Genomic DNA, 25,555 nt, shown 5'->3' with positions numbered 1-25,555 from the left:
GGGACACTGTTGCTCCTGGGGTATCGGCGAGGACCATTCGCAACCGTCTCCATGAAGCTGGGCTACGGTCCCGCACACCGTTAGGCCGTCTTCCGCTCACGCCCCAACATCGTGCAGCCCGCCTCCAGTGGTGTCGCGACAGGCGTGAATGGAGGGACGAATGGAGACGTGTCGTCTTCAGCGATGAGAGTCGCTTCTGCCTTGGTGCCAATGATGGTCATATGCGTGTTTGGCGCCATGCAGGTGAGCGCCACAATCAGGACTGCATACGACCGAGGCACGCAGGGCCAACACCCGGCATCATGGTGTGGGGAGCGATCTCCTACACTGGCCGTACACCACTGGTGATCGTCGAGGGGACACTGAATAGTGCACGGTACATCCAAACCGTCATCGAACCCATCGTTCTACCATTCCTAGACCGGCAAGGGAACTTGCTGTTCCAACAGGACAATGCACGTCCGCATGTATCCCGTGCCACCCAACGTGCTCTAGAAGGTGTAAGTCAACTACCCTGGCCAGCAAGATCTCCGGATCTGTCCCCCATTGAGCATGTTTGGGACTGGATGAATCGTCGTCTCACGCGGTCTGCATGTCCAGCACGAACGCTGGTCCAACTGAGGCGCCAGGTGGAAATGGCATGGCAAGCCGTTCCACAGGACTACATCCAGCATCTCTACGATCGTCTCCATGGGAGAATAGCAGCCTGCATTGCTGCGAAAGGTGGATATACACTGTACTAGTGCCGACATTGTGCATGCTCTGTTGCCTGTGTCTATGTGCCTGTGGTTCTGTCAGTGTGATCATGTGATGTTTCTGACCCCAGGAATGTGTCAATAAAGTTTCCCCTTCCTGGGACAATGAATTCACGGTGTTCTTATTTCAATTTCCAGGAGTGTAGAACTGCTGTATTGGAAGCATAGTACACGTGAAATGCAGTTACCTAAATGAACTGGTTTACTTTGCGTATTTCAGTTAGTTTGACTTTATTGTGGCATTGAGAAGCCACTCTGACACTGCAGAAAAGATTGACTCGCTGTTGAAATTAACTTTTAAGAAAAATACATTTATTGAGTAAGTGAGACAGAAATCCATGTAGATCAGAGGTTCAGTATTCAGTAATTCTTCAGAAAGTAGTCTGAAACATCACTTTTTTAATGATTTTCCACAGTAATTTAAAATTTCAGATCTAGAACTTTCTTGTAGAAATCTTTTCTATTTTTAATAATTTATGGGTTTTTTGTGTGATTTCTTAGGTTTTTTATTAATATAAAACTTTCTGGGTGGCAGTACTGATTTCATTTTTCACACACTTCCTCCCCCCCTCCCCCCTCCCCCCCCCCCCCCCCCCCCCCCCACTGTTATTGACCTCCGGAAGTGTTAGTGTCAAAAAATGAAAACTGTAACCTGGCCGAACGTTAAGTAGTCCATATATTACTTTGTTCAATTCTGTTCACTCCAATTATAATTTCGGCAATGTGTTACATCCTGCACATCCTGCAGACATCTTAACTCCTTATTTTTTGTGTCTTATCATTTAAGTTAAGCCATATTTATTTGTGGGTTGTTGACAAATGTTGTCAGTGTTACATATTCTTCGTTACTATTGTCAGTGTCTCCTGCCTTACAGACCTGTGATTGTATAGTTTTAGCACACCTAAATCTTTGGTGTTGTGGGAAACTGAAAGTATGCAATATATCTTTCTGATAATTTCATATAAATACACTGTTATGATTTTGACATAGGTCTAAAACCCAAATTTCTGTATTACATGTTAAGTTGCAACACAGTAAAAAATTTATGCACTTCATGTAGATGGTAGTTTAAATAGAGAACTTCTACAATTGGCAACATTTCTGAAAGTTATAGACTGCTGCATACCTGCCTTTAGACATTAGATTACTTATTTTTCTTTAAGAATTTCATATGATATGGAAGAAATTGTGGAAAGAAACCTTTCATGTACTTGTTAACATACTTGCACTGACATTTACAATTTACTTCCCTTTATATGGATTGAGTTGTAATGGCCAGGGTGGATGGTCACAACGGTGGTTGGTGGAACTAAATTGTAAGTGTAAGGAAACCAGTAGTCACCACCCTGCGTGGGGTAGAAGCACCGTGGTGCATGGGTGCCTAGAAGTTGTCCAGTGTATCAGCATGGAAACATCATTGTTAGAACATTCATTTATTACTCGATAAACTATATCAGTCATTATGGTGCTCTGAGAAGTCATCCTCAGGGTGTCAGATGTGCATGGCCTGTGGATAGCCACAGCCATCAGCTAGTGGCCTGATAGCATGTAGCGGCAGGTAATGACAGCAGCAGTTCTGAAAGGACGCTAACCCCAACACTGAGCGACAAAGATTTTGCCCACATTGCAGACTAATGATTGCCTGGATGCATCGGACAACGCACATTGAGGTGCATCTAATCACACCATGGATCTGGCATGGACAAGATGGCTCATAGCAGCTTCAGTGTCTGCTCACATGAACCCAGGCGGGAAGCAGTTGTGGCCGAATGGTTGCACAGCCCCATACTTACAGTAGACTGGTGGCTGCCAGACTGCGATCCCTGTGACTAAAAATTATCCATATTAATGTGGGCTTGGTCTGTCCTTGTTCTGCTACAACATTGGTTAATGTCCTAACAAGCTACAAAAAACAATCTGTTAGGCTTGAAGCAACCAGGTTGCCCATGCAGCAATGGCTCTGCCTTTCTTCTGCGTCAATGCTATTACGCCTGAGGTGCCTCTGCTCGGCTGCAACATAGGGTAATCGTCCCAGTGCCTTGGACCCAGTACTTGCCATATCAGCAGGTAGCCACTGCTGTAATTGTGTTTGGAGGCAGATCTGCTCTTATTGGCTTCTACAGTCTCTTGCATGAGCTGCGGCTGTGGCTTTTATGCAGCCATACTGAAAAATACCGGTGACACTACACAGTAACTGTATTACTAAGTGACTATTCTGGGGCACAAAACCAAGACCCAGTTGCATGTTGCCTATCTAATGGATTCCAGGGGCAACAAAAATTTGTGTTTCTACATTTAATATAAAAAGTGATCGAATTCAAAAACATAACATCCTGACATTACCTACTCATTAAGAGGTATAATGTTATATGAATGGTTAAAGACAGTAATGATAGTATTACTGTTAAAACTGTGCATATGTCTTGAGACAACGTAAATCGCCATGGGCAAATACCCAAACTATATACATCCAGTATGTGAAATGAAGAGCACACTTAGTGACTTCCAACAACATTCACACATATCATCAAACCTTCTTCCCCCCACCACCACCACCACCACCACCACACACACACACACACACACACACACACACACACACACACACACACACACACGTACGTGTAATGTCAAACATTTAACACATTAACTTATTTGTGAAGTAATCGGAAGTTTGAAGGTGTTTATGTGGGAGTTAGATTCTTTAAAGAATATGGGGTGTACTGGAACAATACTAAGTGACAACTTTCCTTCCAGTATTATATTTCTCTCTGTCACTTCAAACTTGGGCTGTTAACACATTTTATCAAAAAGTGAATTGTATTGTATGGCCATATAAATTTGAAGTGCTCAAAGAATTCTAATTTTTATTAAGTAATGTTTCTTGAACTGTACAAGAAAAATCTGTAATGTTGCACCTCAGAACATAGAACAAAAATGTGCAAAGTGCGTGCAAAGTGCGTCAAGTTAATGACTTGTAGCCCAGAAGCTCTCTCTCTCTCTCTCTCTCTCTCTCTCTCTCTCTCTCTCTCTCTCTCTCTCTCTGATGTATCAGATTTAATCTCTATATTTCCTAGAGTGCAAAAGTGAGCTGTTACATTTTCAAATAAATTGCTTTCACAAAAACCAAATTTACTTTGTTTTAAATCTTCATAGTTTACACAAATCAGTAATTTAAGTAGCATTGTGTCTCTATTGTGAAATCTATTAAGTGCAGTTCTTTCCTGTACTTTGAACATACAAACAAATGATAATTTTTCCTTTGACATGCTTTAGTTGTTACCTTGATATATTATACATCCAGTTCATGGAATATCTGTACTTTCTTAGTTCAAAAAGAAAAAAAAAATTAGTGAATTTTATGAGAAGTAGAGATAATATATTATGAGCTGTTATTTTAGCTATCAGTATTTTGCTTGGTTACAACAGAAGACCTATTGTTAAATTCATCAATTTGTGTCTTATGCTTGCTGCTGCTGCTGAGTCATTGGTAATTACGTCTGACATTCTGTAGGCCACTGTCTTGGAACTGGTGTTACCCATTTTTTTTCTATTTCAGTTTTATGACTTAGAAGAACTTTTCCGAAATGGAGGACCTGTTCCAGAGACTAATTATATTTTCATGGGAGACTTCGTGGATCGAGGCTACTACAGTTTAGAAACTTTCACAAGACTTCTCACTTTAAAAGCAAAATGGCCAGACCGTATTACTTTGCTGAGAGGTAATCATGAGTCGAGGCAGATCACCCAAGTATATGGTTTTTATGGTACGTGATCTCTCTCTAAATTCTACAAGGAATATAATTTTATTGAATATGCCAGTTGGCTTCTTAACACTTAAATTAACTAACACATTGGAAAAGAAGAGCTTTTATCTAAAATATTTTACTTTTCATCTAATTTTTTAAGGTACCTTTCATGTAGGATACATTTAAATGCAGTATATTAGAAAAATCTTGAATTTCTTCTCTTTGTGGATACTATTATGAATATTGTACTAATATTACCTTGCCAGCAAGATTGCAGTAACAGTAAAATATTTAATAGTTAGGATGTCAGCAGATTTTGTTTACATTGTATGTCAAACCTGGAAAATCGAGAGGGTGAGTAAAGCACTTACTGAGAACTAGAAAGTTTCGATTACAGCCAGTTCAGTGCTTAATAAAATTCACTGAAGACATTAAGAGTGAAGTCAGGATGTAACAGGCCCAGTGCCAGTTTTGGCTGAACAAGGGAGGTTTGTCCATCCATGAAACTACGTGGAGCATTATACATAAGACATGGACATTTTATGACATGTTAATAGACGCTGTTTGGTATTAATTATGAGGAAGTTGATGCATTTTATACTGAGCCGTTTTCCTGTATAAGCCAGACCAACTCTAAAAACTTGTCATTTTGATTATTTACTTATTTGATTAAGAGTCAATTGATACCAACACCAGTAGAGCTGCTAGGATAAGGAATGTGTCAGTGTTTTCATCTTTTATCTTACAGTAACAAATGCAGAAGAAATAGAGAAGGCTTGTGTAATATGTGCAAAATTGTCCCAGAGATACTCGTCCAACTTGAGTGGTAGACTTAAAAAAGGAAAGCATTGTGCATCACAGTGTTGTTTACTGTCAAAAATTATGTGCGCATACTTCCATGCAAGAATCAAGCAATATTTTTCTTCCTGCTACGTATATATTGTGGAAAAGACCACGAAAGTAAAATTAATGGACTTGAACTCAGATGAATTCCTGTCTAGCGGCACACCTTTTGCTACTGGAACATGGGTATGGAATTGGCAGTGGTAATCAATTACTCTTCCACACACACCGTGAGGTGGAAGTGGCTTTCAGAGTGTAGGTGTAAGTATATTCATGTTATAACTCAAATTTTAATCAATCAGAACAGATATGGTATACTGGATTTATACACATTTCAGAAACACAGTAGAGGGCAAAGTATGAATCAGTATAATCTTTTTTTCATTTGTGAGTTGACAATATTAAGAGACAGAGCACAATCATGTGAATGACTTGAATTTAACCACTGATAAAATGTAGTATATTCTGAAACCAAGTGGCATATGCACATCATAGTGAGAGATCTCAAATGAATACTGCAGTTGCCATACAATGTGTGCCAGATGGTATCTGCAGCTTCTGCTACTCATTCCCTTTCCTGTGTCACTTGCAAATTCAGCAAAGCGGAAAAATGACTGTCTATATGGTTCTGTACGAGCCCATATTGTCTCCTCCTCATTGTCATGCAACTTGTATATTGGTGACAGTTGACTCGTTTGTGCAGTTTGTCTCAAATGGCAGTTCTCTAAATTTCCTCAACATTGTTTCACAAAAAGAACAGCTTCTTCTCTCTGGGGATTCCCATTTGAGTGTGCAATAACATTTCTGTAATATAATTGAACCTACCAGTAACAAATCTAGCTGCATGCATCTGAATTTCATTAGTGTCTTCCTTTAATCTGACCTGATAGGAATGTCACACCTAAACAGTAATTAATAATGGTTCACATTAATGGTCTATACACAGTATACATTCCAGATGACATACACTCTCCTACAATTGACTCTGTGTGCTTCTTCCACTTCATGTTGCTTTGCAGCATTATGCCTAGATATTTAATCAACATAACTTGTCAAGCAGTACACCCTTAGTGTACTGTACTTGAGCATTCATTTACATTTTCCTACATTCATCACACCAAATATAAATTCTAAGTTGTATTGCATTCTCCTACAGTCACACCGTGGCAACACTGTCCCGTACCCTACAGCATCATCACTGATTGCTGCTCACCCTACATGTCAGATTGTTTATGTATACAGTGAGCCAGAGCAGTTCCATCACACTTCCCCAGGGAACTCCTTGAAGACACCTTTGTCTTTGATGAACACACACTGTCAAGCACAACAATTCTATTACTTAAAATGTCTTTGAGCCACTCACATATCTTAAACCTATTCTGCATTTTCTGATCTTAATTAAGTCTGTTGAGGGGCAATGTGTCAAACGCTTTGTGGAAATCTAGGAAGTTTATTGTATTCAAACTTGGAATATACTCAGGAATTCTTCAGCAAACAATATCAGTCTGTAATTTTGGGGGTCGATTCTTTTAGCCTTCTTATAAATGGCTGTTATATGCAGTCACTTTTTTTTTTTACAGCTGGGCAATATATTTGCGATAAATGCAAGCTAATTAAAGGGTCAATGCTGAGGTGTACACTCTGTCAATCCGTATTGGGATCAAGGCATGGCAACTTACTTGTTTTTGTGTTTTTCAGCTGTTTTGCGAGTCAGGGATGTCTGCTTCTATGTCCTCAATGTGGCTGTCTCTGTAGCAGTCAAATAACAATATGCCTGAATGATTGTCCTACATTGATTTTTTGTAGATGAAATTTACAACTTCATCTTTCTTTATGCTGTCTTCTATTGCCACATGAGTTTCATGATATAAGCCTCCAACACACTTATTGCTTTTCCATAGGACCAGAATTTTCTTGGGTTCTCGGCAAGATTTTTGCTTAGGTATGATGGTGGAATTTGTGGTTTGCTTAGCTATTTTTCTTAGCCAAACAGTGAGCCATTCTGGCTGTATATGTCTTATTATGTTCTTGATAAACTGCAGTGAACTGTTCTGAAGGATGGACCTCTTTGCTCAGTTTCTGTACTGTTGCATTTGGGGACACTGCCACTTTGCATATTCACATTTGCTCATTTTACATGAAATAGGCTTCATCGTATGTACATGACTGTAGTGCATGCACTCACAGTCTTAAATATCAAAATCAGTGTTTTACATAAAGAAGAACTCTTTTTATTTACAATAAGAGTTTCCTGTCAGCTAATTTTATTTTTAAATGGTGTGAATCGAGCAGAAAGAGACTATTAGAATTTTTAGGCATTCACTTTGAGGTAGTTTCGTGTTCTTGCTAGCCTGTGTGTAGGAATTTTGATGTGTGCCATATTCCTTTTATTAGACAAAGTCCAGAAACATACATTTATAGATTCATAACTATTAATTAGTAAAAACAGTCAAGATCATAGAATGTCTCCTTTATTAAGCTATATGATCTAGAATGTTTTCACTAATTGATAATGAAGAACAGATTGCCCTAAACTACTGAATCAAAACCATTGGTTGGGGACTTCAATGCCCACCACCTGCTTTGGGGATCTCCACATCCTTGTCCACGTGGCTCACTATTGCTAGACGTCTTCCACCAAGCAGATCTAGTTTGCCTCAACACTGGGGTCCCTACATTTTTGTCTGCGTCCATGACAAATTTGTCTAATTTGGACCTTGCGGTCGGTACTGTTCCGCTAGCTCGGCGCTTCGAATGGTTCGCCCTTGATGATACATACTCGAGTGACCACTTTCCATGTGTCCTTAGACTGCAGCCTCAACTGCCCTACATGCGCCTGCGATGCTGGAAGTTTGCCCAAGCTGATTGGACACTTTTTTTGTCTCTAGCGACATTCGATGACCGTCACTTTCCCAGCGTCGACGATGAGGTCACACATATTACCGACGTTATTCTTGCAGCTGCAGAACATTCAATACCACGCACCTCCGAATTGCCCCAGCGCCCCCCCAGTTCCTTGGTGGAATGAGGCATGCCGTGATGCAATACGTGAGCGGCGATGTGCTCTCCGCATTTTCCGCCACCATCCTACTTTGGCCAACTGTATCCGCTATAAGCAGTTCTGAGCGCGATGCCGTCGTGTCATATGTGATAGCAAGAAGGCCAGCTGGAAATTCTTTATTAGCTCATTTAACACCTTCACTCCCTCCTCGGAAGTTTGGAGTGGACTTCGACGGTTCTCAGGCGCGCCTCGTTTCTCCCCGGTCTCTGGGCTCACTGTCGCGCATGACATATTAGTGGACCCCGTCGCAATTTCTAACTCGTTGGGTCAGCACTTTACTGAGATTTCGAGCTCTTCAAATTACCCGCCAGCGTTTCTCCCGAAGAAACGTGCAGCGGAAGTGCGACCTCTTGCTTTCTCCTCTCAAAATCGCGAAAGCTACAATACTGTATTCTCCATGCGGGAACTCCAACATGCACTCTCTTCTTCTCGCTCCTCCGCCTCAGGACCGGATGGTATCCACGTCCAAATGTTGCTGCATTTATCAACCCATAGTCTGCGTTACCTCCTTCGCCTTTATAATCGAATTTGGACCGACAGTACTTTTCGCAGACGATGGCGGGAAGCTATCGTCGTTCCTGTTCCGAAACCTGGAAAGGACAAACATCTCCCCTCTAGCTATCGCCCCATTTCTCTCACGAGTAGTGTCTGTAAGGTTTTGGAGCGTATGGTGAATTACCATTTAGCGTGGTGGCTGGAATCCCGCAGTCTTTTAACACCTGCCCAATGCGGATTCCGAAAGCATCGTTCTGCAGTTGACCATCTTGTTGCTCTCTCCACTTATATCATGAACAATTTTCTCCGGAAACGCCAAACAGTAGCAATATTTTTTGATCTGAAGAGAGCATACGATACCTGTTGGAGGACAGGCATCCTCCGCACACTGTTCTCTTGGGGCTTTCGAGGTCAGCTGCCCTTTTTCTTCGCGAATTTATGGCAGTGCACACATTTAGGGTGCGGGTGAACACTACTCTCTCCCGTACTTTCTCCCAAGAAAACGGGGTGCCCCAGGGCTCCGTGCTGAGTGTTGTACTGTTTGCCATTGCCATCAATCCAATTATGGATTGTGTCCTTCCTGATGTCTCGGGCTCCCTCTTTGTGGACGATTTTGCGATCTACTACAGCTCTCTACGGACCAGCCTTCTTGAACGACGTCTTCAAGGATGTCTCGATCGCCTCCACTCTTGGAGCATCGAAACCGGCTTCCATTTTTCTCCCAGTAAGACCGTTTGTGTTAATTTTTGGCGACGTAAGGAGTTTCTTCCGCCCTCTATACATCTAGGTCCTGTCAACCTTCCGTTTTCAAACATCGCTAAATTCTTGGGTCTTATGTTTGACAGAAAACTGTGCTGGTCCTCCCACGTTTCCTATCTTTCGGCTCGCTGTCTGCGATCCCTTAACACCCTCCGTGTCCTAAATGGTACCTTCTGGGGAGCGGACCGAGTGGTCCTTCTCCGCCTCTATCGCGCCTTAGTGCGCTCGAAATTGGACTATGGAAGCATAGTCTACTCCTCTGCTCGGCCGTCTAATCTTCGGCATCTCGACTCTATCCACCACCGTGGATTACGTTTAGTGTCTGGTGCTTTTTACACCAGCCCTGTGGAAAGCCTTTATGCTGAGACTGCTGAACCTCTGCTGTCCAATCTGCGAGCAGTCCTTCTGAGTCGTTATGCTAGCCATCTGTCTTCCATGCCTGCTAATCCAGCCCATGACCTTTTTTTCGACGCCTCCTTTGATGTAGGGTATGCAGGCCGCCCCTCCTCCCTACTACCACCGGGAGTCCGCTTCCGTCAACTGCTCCATTCTCTTTCCTTCCGCTGTCCTAAAACCTTCTTGACAACTTGGGGTACAGCACCGCGTTGGCTCCATCCCAGGATCTGCCTGCTCCGTGACCTTTGTCGATATCCCAAGGATGGTACCCCTTCACTTGTTTATCATCGGGCATTTGCTGCTCTATGTGCGCAAATGACGGACGCCACATTTATTTACACCGACGGCTCGAAAACATCCTTAGGTGTAGGGAGTGCCTATATTGTTGGCGACACCCCAAATCACTTTCGGCTTCCCGACCAGTGTTCGGTTTATACTGCGGAGCTTTACGCTGTTCTCCAGGCTGTCCACTACATCCGGATTCAGGACTGTCTGCGCTTGCTCCACCTGGGGGGCGTCTCGGTGGCGTTCCTCTGGCTCCCGAGACACGTTGGTATCTGTGGAAATGAGGCGGCCGATATTGCAGCCAAGGCTGCAGTCTCTCTTCTTCGGCCAGCTATTCAATCGATTCCCTTCGCCGATCTACGGAGCGTTTTATGTCATCGTGTTGTTCATTTATGGCACACGCATTGGTCGACACTTACCCATAATAAATTGCGGGACGTGAAAGCTCTTCCTTGTGCTTGGATCTCTTCCTCCCGAACGCGTCGTCGGGAGGAGGTAATTTTAACTAGACTCCGGATAGGGCACTGTTTTTTTAGCCATCGACATCTTTTAAGCGGCGATCCTCCCCCACTCTGTCCCCACTGCTCTCAGCTGTGGACGGTAAGACACCTTTTAATTGAGTGCCCCTATTTTAATCCATTACGCTCCCGTCTACAGCTATCGCCTGATATATCGTCGATTTTAGCAGATGACACGCGCTCAGCCGACCGCGTTCTCAAGTTTATTAGTGCCAGTGAAATGACGTCAGTCATTTGAAGCTTTTTTTGGGGACAACCAACCCCTTTCTGTAGTGGATTTTTAAGCCTTCCTTCTGCTTTTAGTTTCTCCAATTTTATGACTTTCGTTCCCATTGCTGCTGGTTTTCAATTTCGGTTTTTTACTGTTTCCTAAGTCACGGACTGGGTGCTAATGACCATAGCAGTTTTGCGCCCTAAAACCAAAACAAAAGAAACAAAAAAAACATAAAAAACCTCAGTTTCAGTTTCTATCTGGTAAGAAGCACTGTGGGAGAGTAAGAACCACCTACCTATCAAAGGTCTGGGTTTTTATAGAGGAAGCATAATGCACTGCATGCACCCAGACTATATTCACCCAGTATTAGAGAATGAGTGCACTTAGTGACTTGCAGTAAACTTCACACATAATTTCAAACCTTTACAAAACTTTTCCTTGCTGACACTTCCCACAAAATGATAAAAAGAAAAAAGTTTATTATTTACTACATTTTCGCCCTTAATGCATTAAAACTGCTGTCAGGCATGGCAGGCAGTATATGTACCATTTAATGCACCTGAAAAATTATATCAGTGTATGACACAGTTCAGGAGATTTGACATCATAAAAACTGAGATGTGTGAAAAACTAGATTTTCTTAAAACGGAGTGAGAGTTACCCAGACACTACTCATATAGTATTTGATAATGAGAGCATGTAGGAACTTCCAAAGAACTTGGAACATAATTTCAAACCTGTTCTAAACTTTTTCTCACTTAAATGCTTAATGCCAGATATTTAACACATTAACTCATTTGTAAAGAAATAAGAAGTTGGAAGCTGTTTCGTACAGGAGAGCTCAGTTCCAAGAATCGAGGGTATAAAGGTTACTTACTATCGAGAAAGAATCACTGTGGATTTAAGAACCACTTAAATCTCATAGAGGTGGGATGAAGAATGTCACAGTGAAGCATAACCCAGAAACGCCTGGAGAAATGTCAGACAAATTTGTTAGTTAGATGACTTATTAGGGACAGGAAAAAATTGTTATATTTTATGGCCAATTGTGGCATATTATTTTTCATAAATTTTGGCAGTTTTTTATGTAGGTGTTATTTTCTTACATCACATCATAGTTTGCCACATTGGAAATAAACTATCACATGAAGATTATGCACAAACCTCAGTCTTGTGGAAAAAGAAGGCCAAATGTAATTTCAGCATGAAAAAACAATCAGTTACGAATGTTGGTAATCTGTTGCCTGTGGATTTATAACTTTTTTTCTGTATGGGGAAAATAACAAATTTCATGATATTTCATAAAAAATGGCCAATTTTGTGTTATCCTGTTAAAAGTGCCCGTTTCCCATTATCGTTTTTGCAAAATTATCCTGTCCCCCACTTACTGTTGGTATAAAAATATATGAACCCCAACATTAGGGATGAGGATGAGAGTGGGTGATGTAAAAATAAAGTTCAAAACTGATCTGTTAGTATTTATTTTATGTATTTAGTTGACTTGGAACAGTGTTAAAATTATGAAGAATAATTTCTCTTATTTGTACTGTGCAGTGTGTCAACCATGTTAAAAAAATTTTGACATCTTGTTTTGGGACCTACGATCAAACAACAAGGCTGAATACAACCTATAAATTTAACATCTTGTCTAATGTTATGTGGTGTAAAACAGGCAGTCACATATGTTCAACATCTCCCTGTAAGCCCCTGGACCAATTTCAACCAAACTTGGTACACATATTACTTCCTGTCTGGCTAGGAACCTCACGATACCTTTTCGCAAATAGTGTTGATATGTTCTTCCCAATTAAATCAGGCATCAGTATAATTTCTAAAAGCTTGACAAATTTAGCATGTCTGCCACCTTCATAAACAAACTCGGGGCTGTATGGACATTCCCATAGGCTGGAGCTATTCGCTTTACTTCTGTCAGAGAAGGATCAGACTTCCTCATTATGTGGTTCCTCACTTCAGAACTGATGCATTAAAATGTCCCTGATCAGAGAATCAGCACACAGATATTAAAATTGAAATTTCTACTTCATCTCTGTAGGTCAGTGGCGCAATCTGAATAAGATTGATGGGGCCCTTTTTTGCTACAAATATTCTAACCTAGCTGCAATAATATGTATTCATTAAAAAAAAAAAAAAAAAATATGTTCCAGCAACAAGGAAAATACCTTAAATGGTGGAAAAGCCATAAAAATGGCTGGCATGGAAGATGGTCCTATTTCAATCACTTAACACTCAAACTACTTATTAAACAGCTGTCATTAGCTCTGATAACACTGTATGGTTTGTGTTAGTAGTATCTCTGTGGTTGAAAACTCGCACTCTCATTCATCTAACCAGAAAAGGTTCGAAGTCTTATCTGCAAGTATCTCAGGTCCCGAGTCATCATCCCTTTCGTAAAGACAACCTACATGCAAGACTAAAAGAGATAACCAAATGCTCCTTGTACCAGTGCAAGCATTCCAGTCCAAGTCTGGTTCACACCATAAAGAGTTCCACCAATGAAACATAAACACTGTAAATGAAACAGATAGACCGATCAATTCCCACTGCAATGATCACATTAAAATGATCTCAGGCTGAACCTGGGCTGTCCTAAACACAGGATTCTAGTGTGGCCTCATCTGAGGGTGCTCCTGAACAACTGTATTTTCAAAATTTGTTAATTTGTCAGAAATTTCCAAAACAGTTGCAGTGGTATTGCATTTGATGATACCAATTGTGTGTGAATATGCTCAAAAGTGAATAAGGTGTTTGTATTTGTATCTGTACCTGGCAGAAGCCCATATTTATTGTTGCAAAGGAGGTTGCCTTTTTTCATGATAATTACTTAACTGAATGTATATGAGAACATGCTGTTTTTTTTTTTAGATTAATGGCACAACATAAACTCGTCAGTAGCTCTGGAGCAGTTGTTTATCATCCTTTTTGAATTCAGGGATAACTTTTGATATTTTGAATGAATCTGGAAAATCTCCACACTCCAAACATTTATTAAAAATAATACTTAGTGGCCTATGTATCAAGTGAACTATTTCTTTAGTAATACAATTACGCAGTTGCTGTCCATACTTCTACAATCAGAATATTTACTGTTCTACAGACTTCATTGGATGTTGTAACATCCCAAAGACAGGCCCTTCAGACAGCAGGAAGCCGAGCAGATCACATGCAGATGTGTCTATGGTTTTAATTTTATCTCAAATTCTCCGGATGCTACTCAGCATGTATTCTATAATTTGTATCAGTTTGCTTGTATACCAATTAACTTTTTTATTTTTGTGTTTATCTGAGGACTACTTTTATTAATGGAGAACAAGAATACCACAAATCTCCCTCTCTCTTTTGTTTTGTTTAAGTTGTCAAAATCACCAGCTCCAGCTTTCCCCCTGACACATTTAACTTGTATATAAATTACATAATAAGCTCCTCTCTCTGACCTCTTACGTATACCACACTGAATTCATTGGCATAAGTTCATTGTTTATGATATGTTGAAAGCAATTAATTGTGGCCTGCAAAATATCCACCATTTTCATTTCTGTGTAAATTAACAATAGTATTGTGTAGACTTGCACCATTAAGTGCAGGAAACTTGTCCATGCAATGCAAAGTAAAGGATTTTAAAGTGTTTGAAATTTTGTTTCTCTGAATCTGTCATTTTAGCGTTAAAATCCCCTCGGATATATTTTCTTCAACTAATCTTACATGACCAAACTTTACATTTATTTCTGAACAGTGTTGTGTCATATCCACTTTTGGAAATATCAAATCATGCTTTATGTAAATTTCAGCACCACCATTACTGCTCTGTTTCCTACACATTATGTCCGCAACTCGTCGTTGAGGAACAAAACTGTCTGCTCAGTTTTCTGTTAGCCAGTGTTCTGCCACATATGACATCTACATCCTTAATTCTACAAACATAATCTAACAGTTTGTTTCTTATACAACAGATACTGACTTCCAGCAAAACAGAGTATTTATCTCTAGTTTCATTCTCCTGTGAGCACACATTCGTATGTGGCATATTGGAATTACAAACTATCAGAGTTGAAATAGGTGGAATGTTTACTTTGCCTTGTGAGAAATCTGTACTGCTTCATTGTGTTGCGTGCTTAATTCTGAGGACATGTCACTTTTGTCTGTCAGAGAAATGACTTGCTTAATATGACACTGGACATTTGATTTCATACGTACTATATATAGAATCCTGTAGCTAACAGACCTCTTCCCCCTTTGGTTGAAGAAGAAATCATATCCGTAGTGTGATTATATCAATGTGCATTGCATTTTAAAATTAAATACATGCATTTGGCACATTGTCTTTTCTGCTTACTTTACATACACAGAATAAGATAATTCAGTTGTCTCAATGTGGTACACAAAAAGCATTACAGCTTAACCCTGAAATTTTTTTCATGAATGACTGCAGCTACAGCCGTGAAATTTGCTCCTGGTTTTACATTTCTGTTAATCATGTATACATGTACTTCACAATTAAAAGACCATTCTTCACCCTTGGTTATCAGAATAAACATCTATCTCACATGTACTTCTTGCAGGAATTTTACAGTTATTGGGTGTATAATTGCTCACTATCTGGCCCCCCCCCCTCTCTCTCTCTCTCTCTCTCTCTCTCTCTCTCTCTCTCTCTCTCTCTCTGATATGATGTATCCATATTTTAGGATCACTATTAACAAACTAGAAATGAGTTCCTCAAAATGTGGTCTTTACTCTTAATACACAACTGCTTCTTCATTACCCAGTTAATGATTTTGTACAGTGATACTTCATGAAGTTTCGCCCTCACCACCACCTGGAGTAGGATGTAAATAATAAAGAGCAAGCAGGTCTGTAGGACATCAGTTAAAATCTCACAAATAATTGCTGATATTTGTTTTGTTCATTTTAGGCCATGGTCCAAGGCATAATTCTCTAACATTTAATCTTCCAATGCTACACACATTACCAAAGGCTTTAACAACTCAGAAACCAGTTACAGTCTCAAACAAGCTCAGTAAGCTGGACTGTTTATACGAGGGTCACTCCAAAAGAAATGCACACAATTTTTTAAAAAAAATCCACCTTTTATTCTACATGTCTGAAAGTTTTACAGTGTGTAGATACATCCTTTAGGAACAATATTTTTATTCCTCCACATAATTTCCATCTCTCTCAACTGCCTTATGCCGTCCTGGAACCAGCACCTGTATACCCGCACGGTAAAATTCTGGACCAACCTTTTGGAGCCACTGTTTGACAGTGTGCACAAGGGAGTCATCATCTTCAAACCTTGTGCCACGAAGAGTGTCTGTTTCCCAGAGAGATGATAGTCACATGGAGCCACGTCAAGACCGTAAGGCGGGTGGTTCAATGTTGTCCATCTGAGTTCTGTGGTCGCTTCCATGGTTTTTTGACTGACATGTGGCCGTGCATTGCCATGCAACAGCAAAACATCCTGCTTTTGTCAATGTGGTCGAACACCACTCAGTCGAGCTTGAAGTTCCTTCAGTGTCATCACATATGCATCAGAATTTATGGTGGTTCCACTTGGCATGATGTCCACAAGCAAGAGTCCTTCCTAATCGAAAAACACCATAGCCATAACTTTTCCAGCAGAAGGTGTGGTTTTGATTTTTTTTCCTTGGGTGAATTTGCATGATGCCACTCCATTGATTGCCTCTTCGTCTCTGGTGAAAAGTGATGGAGCCATGGTTCATCACGTGTCACAATTCTTCCAAGAAATTCATCTCCACCATTCTTGTACTGTTCCGAAAGTTCGCTGCATACCGTTCTTCTTGTTTCTTTGTGAGCCACTGTCAACATCCTGGGAACCCACCTGGCACAAACGTTTTTCAATGCCAACATTTTCAGTATTCTGCAAACTCTTCCTTCCCCTATCCCAACGTAGCGTGACAATTCGCTCACTGTGATGCGTCTGTCAGCAGTCACCAATTCGTTAACTCTCTGCACATTGTCTGGAGTGTGTACAGTACGAGGCCTGCCACTGGGAGGACAATCCTCAATATTGCCGTGCCCTGTTTCCCACTTTCATCACGTAACCTGCTTGCCCACTGACTAACTGTACTGCGATGGACAGCAGCATCTCCATACATCTTTTTCAACTTCTTGTGGATGTTTCCCAGTGTCTCGTTTTCACAGCACAGGAATTCTATGACAGCATGTTGCTTCTGAGGAACGTCAAGTGTAGCAGCCATCTTGAAGACATGCTGTGACGGCACCACTTACGGGAACAGGTTGAACGAAGTTTGAAAACAAGTGGGAAGGATGTATCTACACACTGTAGAACTTTCTCACATGCAGAATGAAAACTGTATTTTTACAAAAATAGTGTGCATTTCTTTTCGAGTTAGCCTCATATGTATCCATGCAGCAGTCATTTTGTGATGTCATCAGACAGTTGCCTAAGATCATGGAGTCATACCAATATATGTTAAGGAACTTGTAGTGGAGAACGATTGGTGCTGTTTGTTATATTTAGCACTAAGGCCCACAAGTTGTCTAATTTCAGTCCTCCTCCTTTTCTGTTGAAATTGTTCTTGTGCTTTTGTATTTTTATGGCCTCTGTACATCCAGTACATTTGTAATCACTAGATTTTGCTGAAACCACGGTGTCAGAGAAAAGAATTTGGTGATTTACCAGTCTTGCCCAGATGACAATTGTTCTTGTTTTCTTTAAGGCATGTGTTAATGTTTCTTTTTGTAGTTCCAATGAACACTTGACCACAAGTACACGGCATTTTACATACTCCTGATTTGGTAAGTGGTGGGCATAGGATAGATGTTGTTGTTGTTGTGGTCTTCAGTCCTGAGACTGGTTTGATGCAGCTCTCCATGCTACTCTATCCTGTGCAAGCTTTTTCATCTCCCAGTACCTACTGCAACCTACATCCTTCTGAATCTGCTTAGTGTATTCATCTCTTGGTCTCCCTCTACGATTTTTACCCTCCACGCTGCCCTCCAATACTAAATTGGTGATCCCTTGATGCCTCAGAACATGTCCTACCAACCAATCCCTTCTTCTGGTCAAGTTGTGCCACAAACTTCTCTTCTCCCCAATCCTATTCAATACTTCCTCATTAGTTATGTGATCTACCCATCTAATCTTCAGCATTCTTCTGTAGCACCACATTTCGAAAGCTTCTATTCTCTTCTTGTCCAAACTATTTATCGTCCATGTTTCACTTCCATACATGGCTACACTCCATACGAATACTTTCAGAAATGACTTCCTGACACTTAAATCTATACTGGATGTTAACAAATTTCTCTTCTTCAGAAAAGCTTTCCTTGCCATTGCCAGCCTACATTTTATATCCTCTCTACTTCGACCATCATCAGTTATTTTGCTCCCCAAATAGCAAAACTCCTTTACTACTTTAAGTGCCTCATATCCTAATCTAATTCCCTCAGCATCACCCGAATTAATTAGACTGCATTCCATTATCCTTGTTTTGCTTTTGTTGATGTTCATCTTATATCCTCCTTTCAAGACACTGTCCATTCCATTCAACTGCTCTTCCAAGTCCTTTGCTGTCTCTGACAGAATTACAATGTCATCGGCGAACCTCAAAGTTCTTATTTCTTCTCCATGAATTTTAATACCTACTCCGAATTTTTCTTTTGTTTCCTTTACATAGGATAGATACCTGTACGAAAATTCCAATCGACATCCCACACAAATGTGGTGAGTTATAAAAACATTGGTGGACTGTTCTAAAAGAATCTGTGGATGACAGAACATGGAGAACATGCTTGATCATTTAAGAACTGCTTTCAGCAGAAACAGCTACTCTGGCAGAAATACATAGGGCACTACACCCGAAAAGGTCTAGAACTTCTAAAGAAAAGTGCCAACCAAATGGAAAGTCTTCCTTCCACAGGTGGCATCAGCAGAGTACTCAGGGAACATGGTATTGATATAGTGTTAAACTAACAGGAAAGATGCATGAATATTAGAAAACTACAAAGGACCTATAACTGCCACTTGCTACAGCAGAAGTATATGAAATCCTTTGCACTTAGGGTCAGCTGTATATAGGAACAACAGAAAGAAGCATAAACATGCACCTTAAGGAACATCAGAGCTGTTGTCACCTGGGCAAGACGGTAAATCAGCAGTAGCAGATAATGCACTCGAACCAGTAAAACACAAAAATTCAGTTTCTCCGGCACTGTGGTTTCAGCAAGATGGAGTCATGAGGATGTACAGAGGCCATAAAAATAAAAAAAAGCACAAAAACAATTTCAAAATAAAAGGACTGAAATTACTTGAAGTTAAATGCTGATCTTTCTGAGGTCGTGGCTCGAGACGTCACTCCACCTAGCAACTAGAGCTGCCAGCAAATGTCATGCTCAGCGAGATGTTATTTTCCTAACTTCTGATAATGATTGCATTGTATTTGTGTTATTGTTGGGTTTGTTACGCACTCTGTTTGTATTTGCATTGTGGTTAGACAAAAGCTTGTTTAGATTTTGTGCCTGTAAGGGTATATACACTGTGAGGAGCCGAAGAAACTGGTACACTTGCCTGATATTGTGTAGGACCCCCCACAAGTGCACAGAAGTGCCACAACAGGTCGTGGCATGGACTCGACTAATGTCTGAAGTAGTGCTAGATGGAATTGACACCATTAATCCTGCAGGGCTGTCTATAAATCCGTAAGATAACGAGGGGGTGGAGATCTCTTCTGAACAGCATGTTGCAAGGCATCCCAGGTATGCTTATTAATGTTCATTTCTAGAGATTTTGGTGGCTAGAGGAAGTGTTTAAACTCAGTGTTCCTGGAGCCAGTCTGTAGCAATTCTGGACATACGGGGTGTCGCATAGTTCTGCTGAAATTGCTGAAGTCCATTGGAATGCACAGTGGACATGAATGGCTGCAGGTGATCAGGCAGGATGCTTATGTACATGTCACCTGTCAGTCATATCTAGATCTATCATGGGATCCCATATCACTCCAACTGCACATGCCCCACACCATTACACAGCCCCCCCTGTGGGTCCAGGGGTTAGAATTGACCGGAGGTATTCCTGGCTGTTGTAAGAGGTGACTAAAAGGAGTATATCACTTTTCGGCTCCGAGTTCAGGTCCCATTCTATGATTTGACCTGGCACTTTCTAAATTCTACAGAAGTGCGGGTCACATGGGGAAGGCTGCCTTACGTGGTGCACAAGTTATCCATAGTGCCCTTAGATTCGATCTCAGGAATCTCTTGTCATGGCTTTGCATCTCCACCTGCGATTCAACTATTTGGGCGAGGACACTTTCAGGGTGCCATTTTCTTCCATTGTCTCCTGTCCTCTTTCGCCCCCATGACAATTTTGGGTTTCTCTGCGCCAAATATATAGCGTGGTAGCCAGTCCATTGTGGTGGGGCTGTCGTGTACCCATTTGGTGGGAGCCCCCTGACAACACAGGGATCGCACTGCTGATGCCTGAGCTGTAAACTCACCATGTATCCCAAGGAGTTGATGCCTGTCTTCTTTGGGGCATCAGAACCCCTGGCAACAGCCATCATGCCACGTTGCCTTTGCTGTGGCTGGGTGGCGCTCGTGGGGAGAGCCCTTGATCTGAGTGGGTGGCTTCAGGGCAGATGACCCACAATGAAGTGGACTACGTCATCACTTACTGGTGACTGTACAATGCCAGGAGTCTCTAAGAAGGGAAAGATAGAATACAATGCTGACAGTTATGACCCTAAATCGTTTCCCTCCATTGGTACCCCATGGGAGGAATGTAGGGCTGAAGAACAAAGAGAGCCATATTCACCTCAGTTTTTAGACTGTAGCAGAACTGATGGGGACTCCTTTCTACCTACGAAGCCTTAATTTTTCATTGAACATCTTGAGGATAACTTTGGAGAAGTGACAGCTCTGTCAAAGATGCAAAACGGCGCAGTCTTGATTCAGACAGCATCCCCAGTCCAATCCTGGGCGTTAATCGATTGTGCCAAACTGGGTGATATTCCTGTTTCCATCACTCTCCATAAAAGCCTCAACATGGTCCAGGGGATTATTTTCCATTGCGACCTCCTCTTGCAGGCTGTTGACGAGCTCCGCACCAATGTAGAACAACAGGGTGTTCATTTCATCCGGCACGTTCATGGGGGACCCAAAGAAAACAGGGTTGCTACCATTGCCTTCATCTTGGCCTTTGTGGATGATTCATTCCCTAAAAAAATCAAGGTGATGGTTTACTGCTGTGATGTTAAACCATATGTCCCTCCCAGTACGTGGTGCTTCAAATGCTGGAAATTAGGGCACATGTCTTCCCGCTGCACTTCCAGTGCCACATGTCAAGGCTGAGGACGTCCACTGCACCCAGGTACTCGATGTGTGCCTCCTCCCACTTTCATCACCTATGGAGATCACCTCTCCCACTAGTCACCAGACTGCCCAGTACTCCAAAAGGAGTGGAAAATCATGGAGTGCAAGACTCTGGACTGGTTGACTTACCAAGAGGCTAAACGTAAATTTGAAACATTACACCCCATTCGGTTGACATCGACATATGCTGCAGCTACTTCACCATCCCCGTCCCAAGTGCCAGTGGTTCCTCACTCGGTGCCATGAACGGTGGGCCCTCTGGGCTGCCAGAATACATCCGCCTACTTGATGGTAGGGGGCAAATCTTCCTCCATAGCTCCCAAAGCACCTACTTCAGGAACTAGGCCCCCCCCCCCCCCCCCCAAATGCATTGTATATCAGACCCCTCCCTCCTGCCGAAGAAGCAACAACTTCCTCCGGCCCCTCTCATGCGGAAGGGGATCCTCCCTCCCAAGGTCTCCACTAATGCCATAGCAGACACTCGCCAGTGGCTAAAGAAGCCCAAAGATGCTGGCCTAAGAGCCTCACGGTCTTCCTCCATGCCTGAAGCTGCTTCGGAGAAGTCTTCCCAGCAAGCCTCTAAAGAAAAGCGAGAGATCAAGTAAACATAGTAGTAGTCTGCTAAGAAACAGGACCCTCTGATGGCCCCAACACCCCCACTCCCTACCAATTCTGCACCTGCAGGTGAGGTGGAGATTCCTGCACTCCCTGAGTACCTGGATTTCACAGATGCCTTATCCACCATGGGAATGGATACAAATACTAAATCGGTGGCAGTAGGTGACCCTGAGGCATAACCTGCCTCCTTGCGCTCTTCATGTCTTCCCAGCCTCATGATAATGTCATCCTCCAGTGGAATTGCTGCAGTTTTTTCCACCACCTGGCTGAGCTACGGCAACTGTTAAGCTTTACACCTGCTTTCTGCATTGCCCTCCAGGAAACGTGGTTCCCGGTGGTGTGGACACCTGCCCTCCACGGCTATAAGGTATACAACAAGAACCGTCACGACTATAATAGTGTGTCAGATGGAGTTGGTGTCTATGTCCTGAACTCGGTATGCAGTGAACCTATGCCCCTTCAAACACCTCTTGAAGCTGTGGCTGTCAGGATAAGGACGACACAGGCAATAACTGTCTGCAATATATATCTTCCTCCAGATGGTGCAGTACCCTTGAAGGCATTGGCTGCACTGATTGATCAACTCCCTAAACCTTTCCTACTTTTGGGAGATTTTAACGCTCATAACCCCTTGTGGGATGCACTGTGCTTACTGGCCAAGGCAGCGATGTTGAAATTTTACTGTCTCTGTTTGACCTCTGCCTCTTAAATACAGGTGCCCCCACACATTTCAGTGTGGCACATGGCACATATTTGGCCATTGATCTCTCTGTCTGCAGTCCTGGCCTTCTCCTCTCTACCCACTGGAGAGCTCGATGACCTGTGTGGTAGTGACCGCTTCCACGTCTTCCTGTCACTCCTCCAGCATCATGCCCATGGACGCCTACCCAGATGGGGTTTAAACAGGACAGACTGGGTAGCCTTCACCTCTGCTGTCACTGTTGAATCTCCCCCACATGGTGCCATTAATGTTGTTATTGAGCATGTCACTACAACAATAGTTTCTGTGGTGGAAAACACAATCCCTCATTCTTCAGGGTGCCCCTGGCAAAAGAATCCCTTGGTGGTCGCCAGAAGTCGCTGAGGCAATTAAAGGGCATAGGCGAGCTTTCCAACAACATAAATGGTACCCTTACCTAGAGCACCTAATAGCCTTTAAGCGTCTCTGTGCCCGCATTCACCAGCTTATAAAATGATGGAAGCAGGAGTGTTGGGAGATGTGTGTGTCGACCATTGGGTTCCATACATCACCTTCCCAAGTATGGGTGAAGGTCAGATGTCTTTTTGGGTACCAGACCCCAACTGGTGTCCGTGACATTAACATCAATGGCATGTTATCTACCGATGCAAATGCGATTGCCAAGAGCTTTGCTGAGCACTATGCTTGAGCATCTGCGCCGGAGAACTACCCCCAGTCATCTGCACCCTCAAATGGAAAGGAAAGTCTTCTCGTTAACTACATGCCACAATGGACCCTATAGCGCCCCATTCACAGAGTGGGAGCTCCTCAGTGCCCTTGCATATTGCCGCGACAAAGCTCTTGGGCCAGATTGGTTCCACAGTCAGATGATTAAACATCTCTTATCTTGACTACAAGCGATATCTCTTTGTCATCTTCAACCGGATCTGGTGCGATGGCATATTTACATCGCAATGGTAGGAGAGCACCATCATTCCGGTGCTCAAACCCAGTAAAAAATCTGCTTGATGTGGATAGCTATCGGCCCATCAGCCTCGCCAACATTCTTTGTAAGCTGCTGGAACGTATGTTGTGTCGGCGGCTGGGTTGGGTCCTGGAGTCACGTGGCCTTGTGATTTCCATGTCAGGGCGGCTTTCACCAGGGTCGCTCTACCTCTGATAATCTTGTCTCCCCCAAGTGTGCCATCGAAACAGGCTTTTCCATGTGCCAACACCTGGTTGCTATCTTTTTTGACTTACGTAAAGCATACGACACGACCTGACGACATCATATCCTTGCCACATTGTATGTGTGGGGTCTCCAGTGCCTGGTCCCAATTTTTATCGAAAACTTCCTGTTGCTCTGTACTTTCCATGTACAAGTTAGTGCCTCCCATAGTTCCCCCCCGTATTCAGGAGAGTGATGTTCTGCAGGTATCTGTATTGAGTGACTCTCTCTTTTTAGTGGCTATTAATGATCTAGCAGCAGCTGTAGGTCTCACCTTCTCTGTATGCGGATGACTTCTGCTTTTTGTACTGCTCCTCTTAATTCCTATTCTTGCAGAGCGGCACCTACGTGGAGCCATTCACAAGGCGCAGTCATGGGCTCTAGCCCACGGCTTCCAGTTTTGAGTCGCGAAGTCGTGTGTCGTGCACTTCTGTTGGTGTCGTACCGTTCATCCAGAACCAGAACTTTACCTTAATAACGATCCACTCACTGTAGTGGAGACACATTGATTCTTAGGACTGGTTTTCAATGCCCGATTGACTTGGCTACCTCACCTTCGTCAGCTTAAGCGGAAGTGCTGACAGCACCTCAATGCCCTCCGCTACCTGAGCAACACAACTGGGGTGCAGATCGCTCTACGCTGCTGCAGCACTACAGAGCCCTTGTTCAATACCGCCTTGACTATGGGAGTCTGGTTTATGGTTCAGCAGCACCCTCAGCATTGCGTTTAGTCGACCCAGTGCACCTTTGTGGCATTTGCCCAGCGACGGCAGCTGTTAGAATGAGCCCGGTGACCAGTGTCTTGGTGGAGGCCGGAGTCTCTCCATTGCAGATCCGATGTACAAAACTGCTTACTTGCTTAGTTCCTGTCGTTCCCTCTGGAACATAGGGCTGTGACGAAATTCCTCCACCTGGTATGATTTCTTCACTTCACTCCAGGTTTTCCCACCCTTCGCAGCTTCTCACTTGATCGTCCTTTTCCACATCTGTTTGGGACAACCACATTTTCTAACTCCTTGAGGGTTCCAATCCAAAGCCATCCTTTCAATAGCTCCATCAGGTGTCCTCAATGTGTGCCGTGTGCCCAATCCAGTTCCATTTTCTTTCATTGATTTGTGTATTGATTGGTTGCTGATTTGTCTCCCTCCAAAGATCTTCATTTGTCATTATATCTGGCCATCTCACATTTAAAATACGCCGGAGACAACGGTTAATAAAAACTTGGAGCTGGTTTTCGATGTGGTTAGTCACCTTCCAAGTTTCACAACCATACAACAGAACAGCCTTCATATTGCTATTGAAAAGTTTGGTCTTCTTTGAGATGTTCCTATTTCTCCAGACAGGGTACAGTTGTAGAAATGCACCATTTGCTTTGTGGATGCGACTACGGATATCCTCCTCAGCGCCTCCTGTAGTTGTGACTATACTTCTGAGATAAAGCAAAGATTGGACCTGTTCTACATCCTCTTCATTAATGGCCAGCCTATTTTTGTTGGTCGAATTAATCCGCATTTCTTTAGTTTTGCGAACATTTATCTTGAGGCCTGCAATTTCCACCTCTCTCTTCGATGTCTCGATATCATTGTGCC

General features: G+C 42.6%; 1 protein-coding gene across 1 annotated transcript in view; it reads left to right on the top strand.

Annotated features, from left to right (window-relative positions):
* LOC124721347 (serine/threonine-protein phosphatase 6 catalytic subunit) overlaps window positions 1-25,555 on the top strand; it is a 78,191-nt gene that overhangs the window by 13,235 nt on the left and 39,401 nt on the right. Inside the window, exon 4 of the mRNA XM_047246268.1 lies at window positions 4,316-4,523. Coding sequence (XP_047102224.1) covers window positions 4,316-4,523 — 208 coding nt within the window. The remainder of the gene's footprint in view (window positions 1-4,315; window positions 4,524-25,555) is intronic.

The sequence above is a fragment of the Schistocerca piceifrons genome, chromosome X, assembly GCF_021461385.2.
Source record: "Schistocerca piceifrons isolate TAMUIC-IGC-003096 chromosome X, iqSchPice1.1, whole genome shotgun sequence".
Lineage (NCBI taxonomy): Eukaryota > Metazoa > Arthropoda > Insecta > Orthoptera > Acrididae > Schistocerca > Schistocerca piceifrons.
This window is presented reverse-complemented; position numbering and strand designations above follow the sequence as displayed.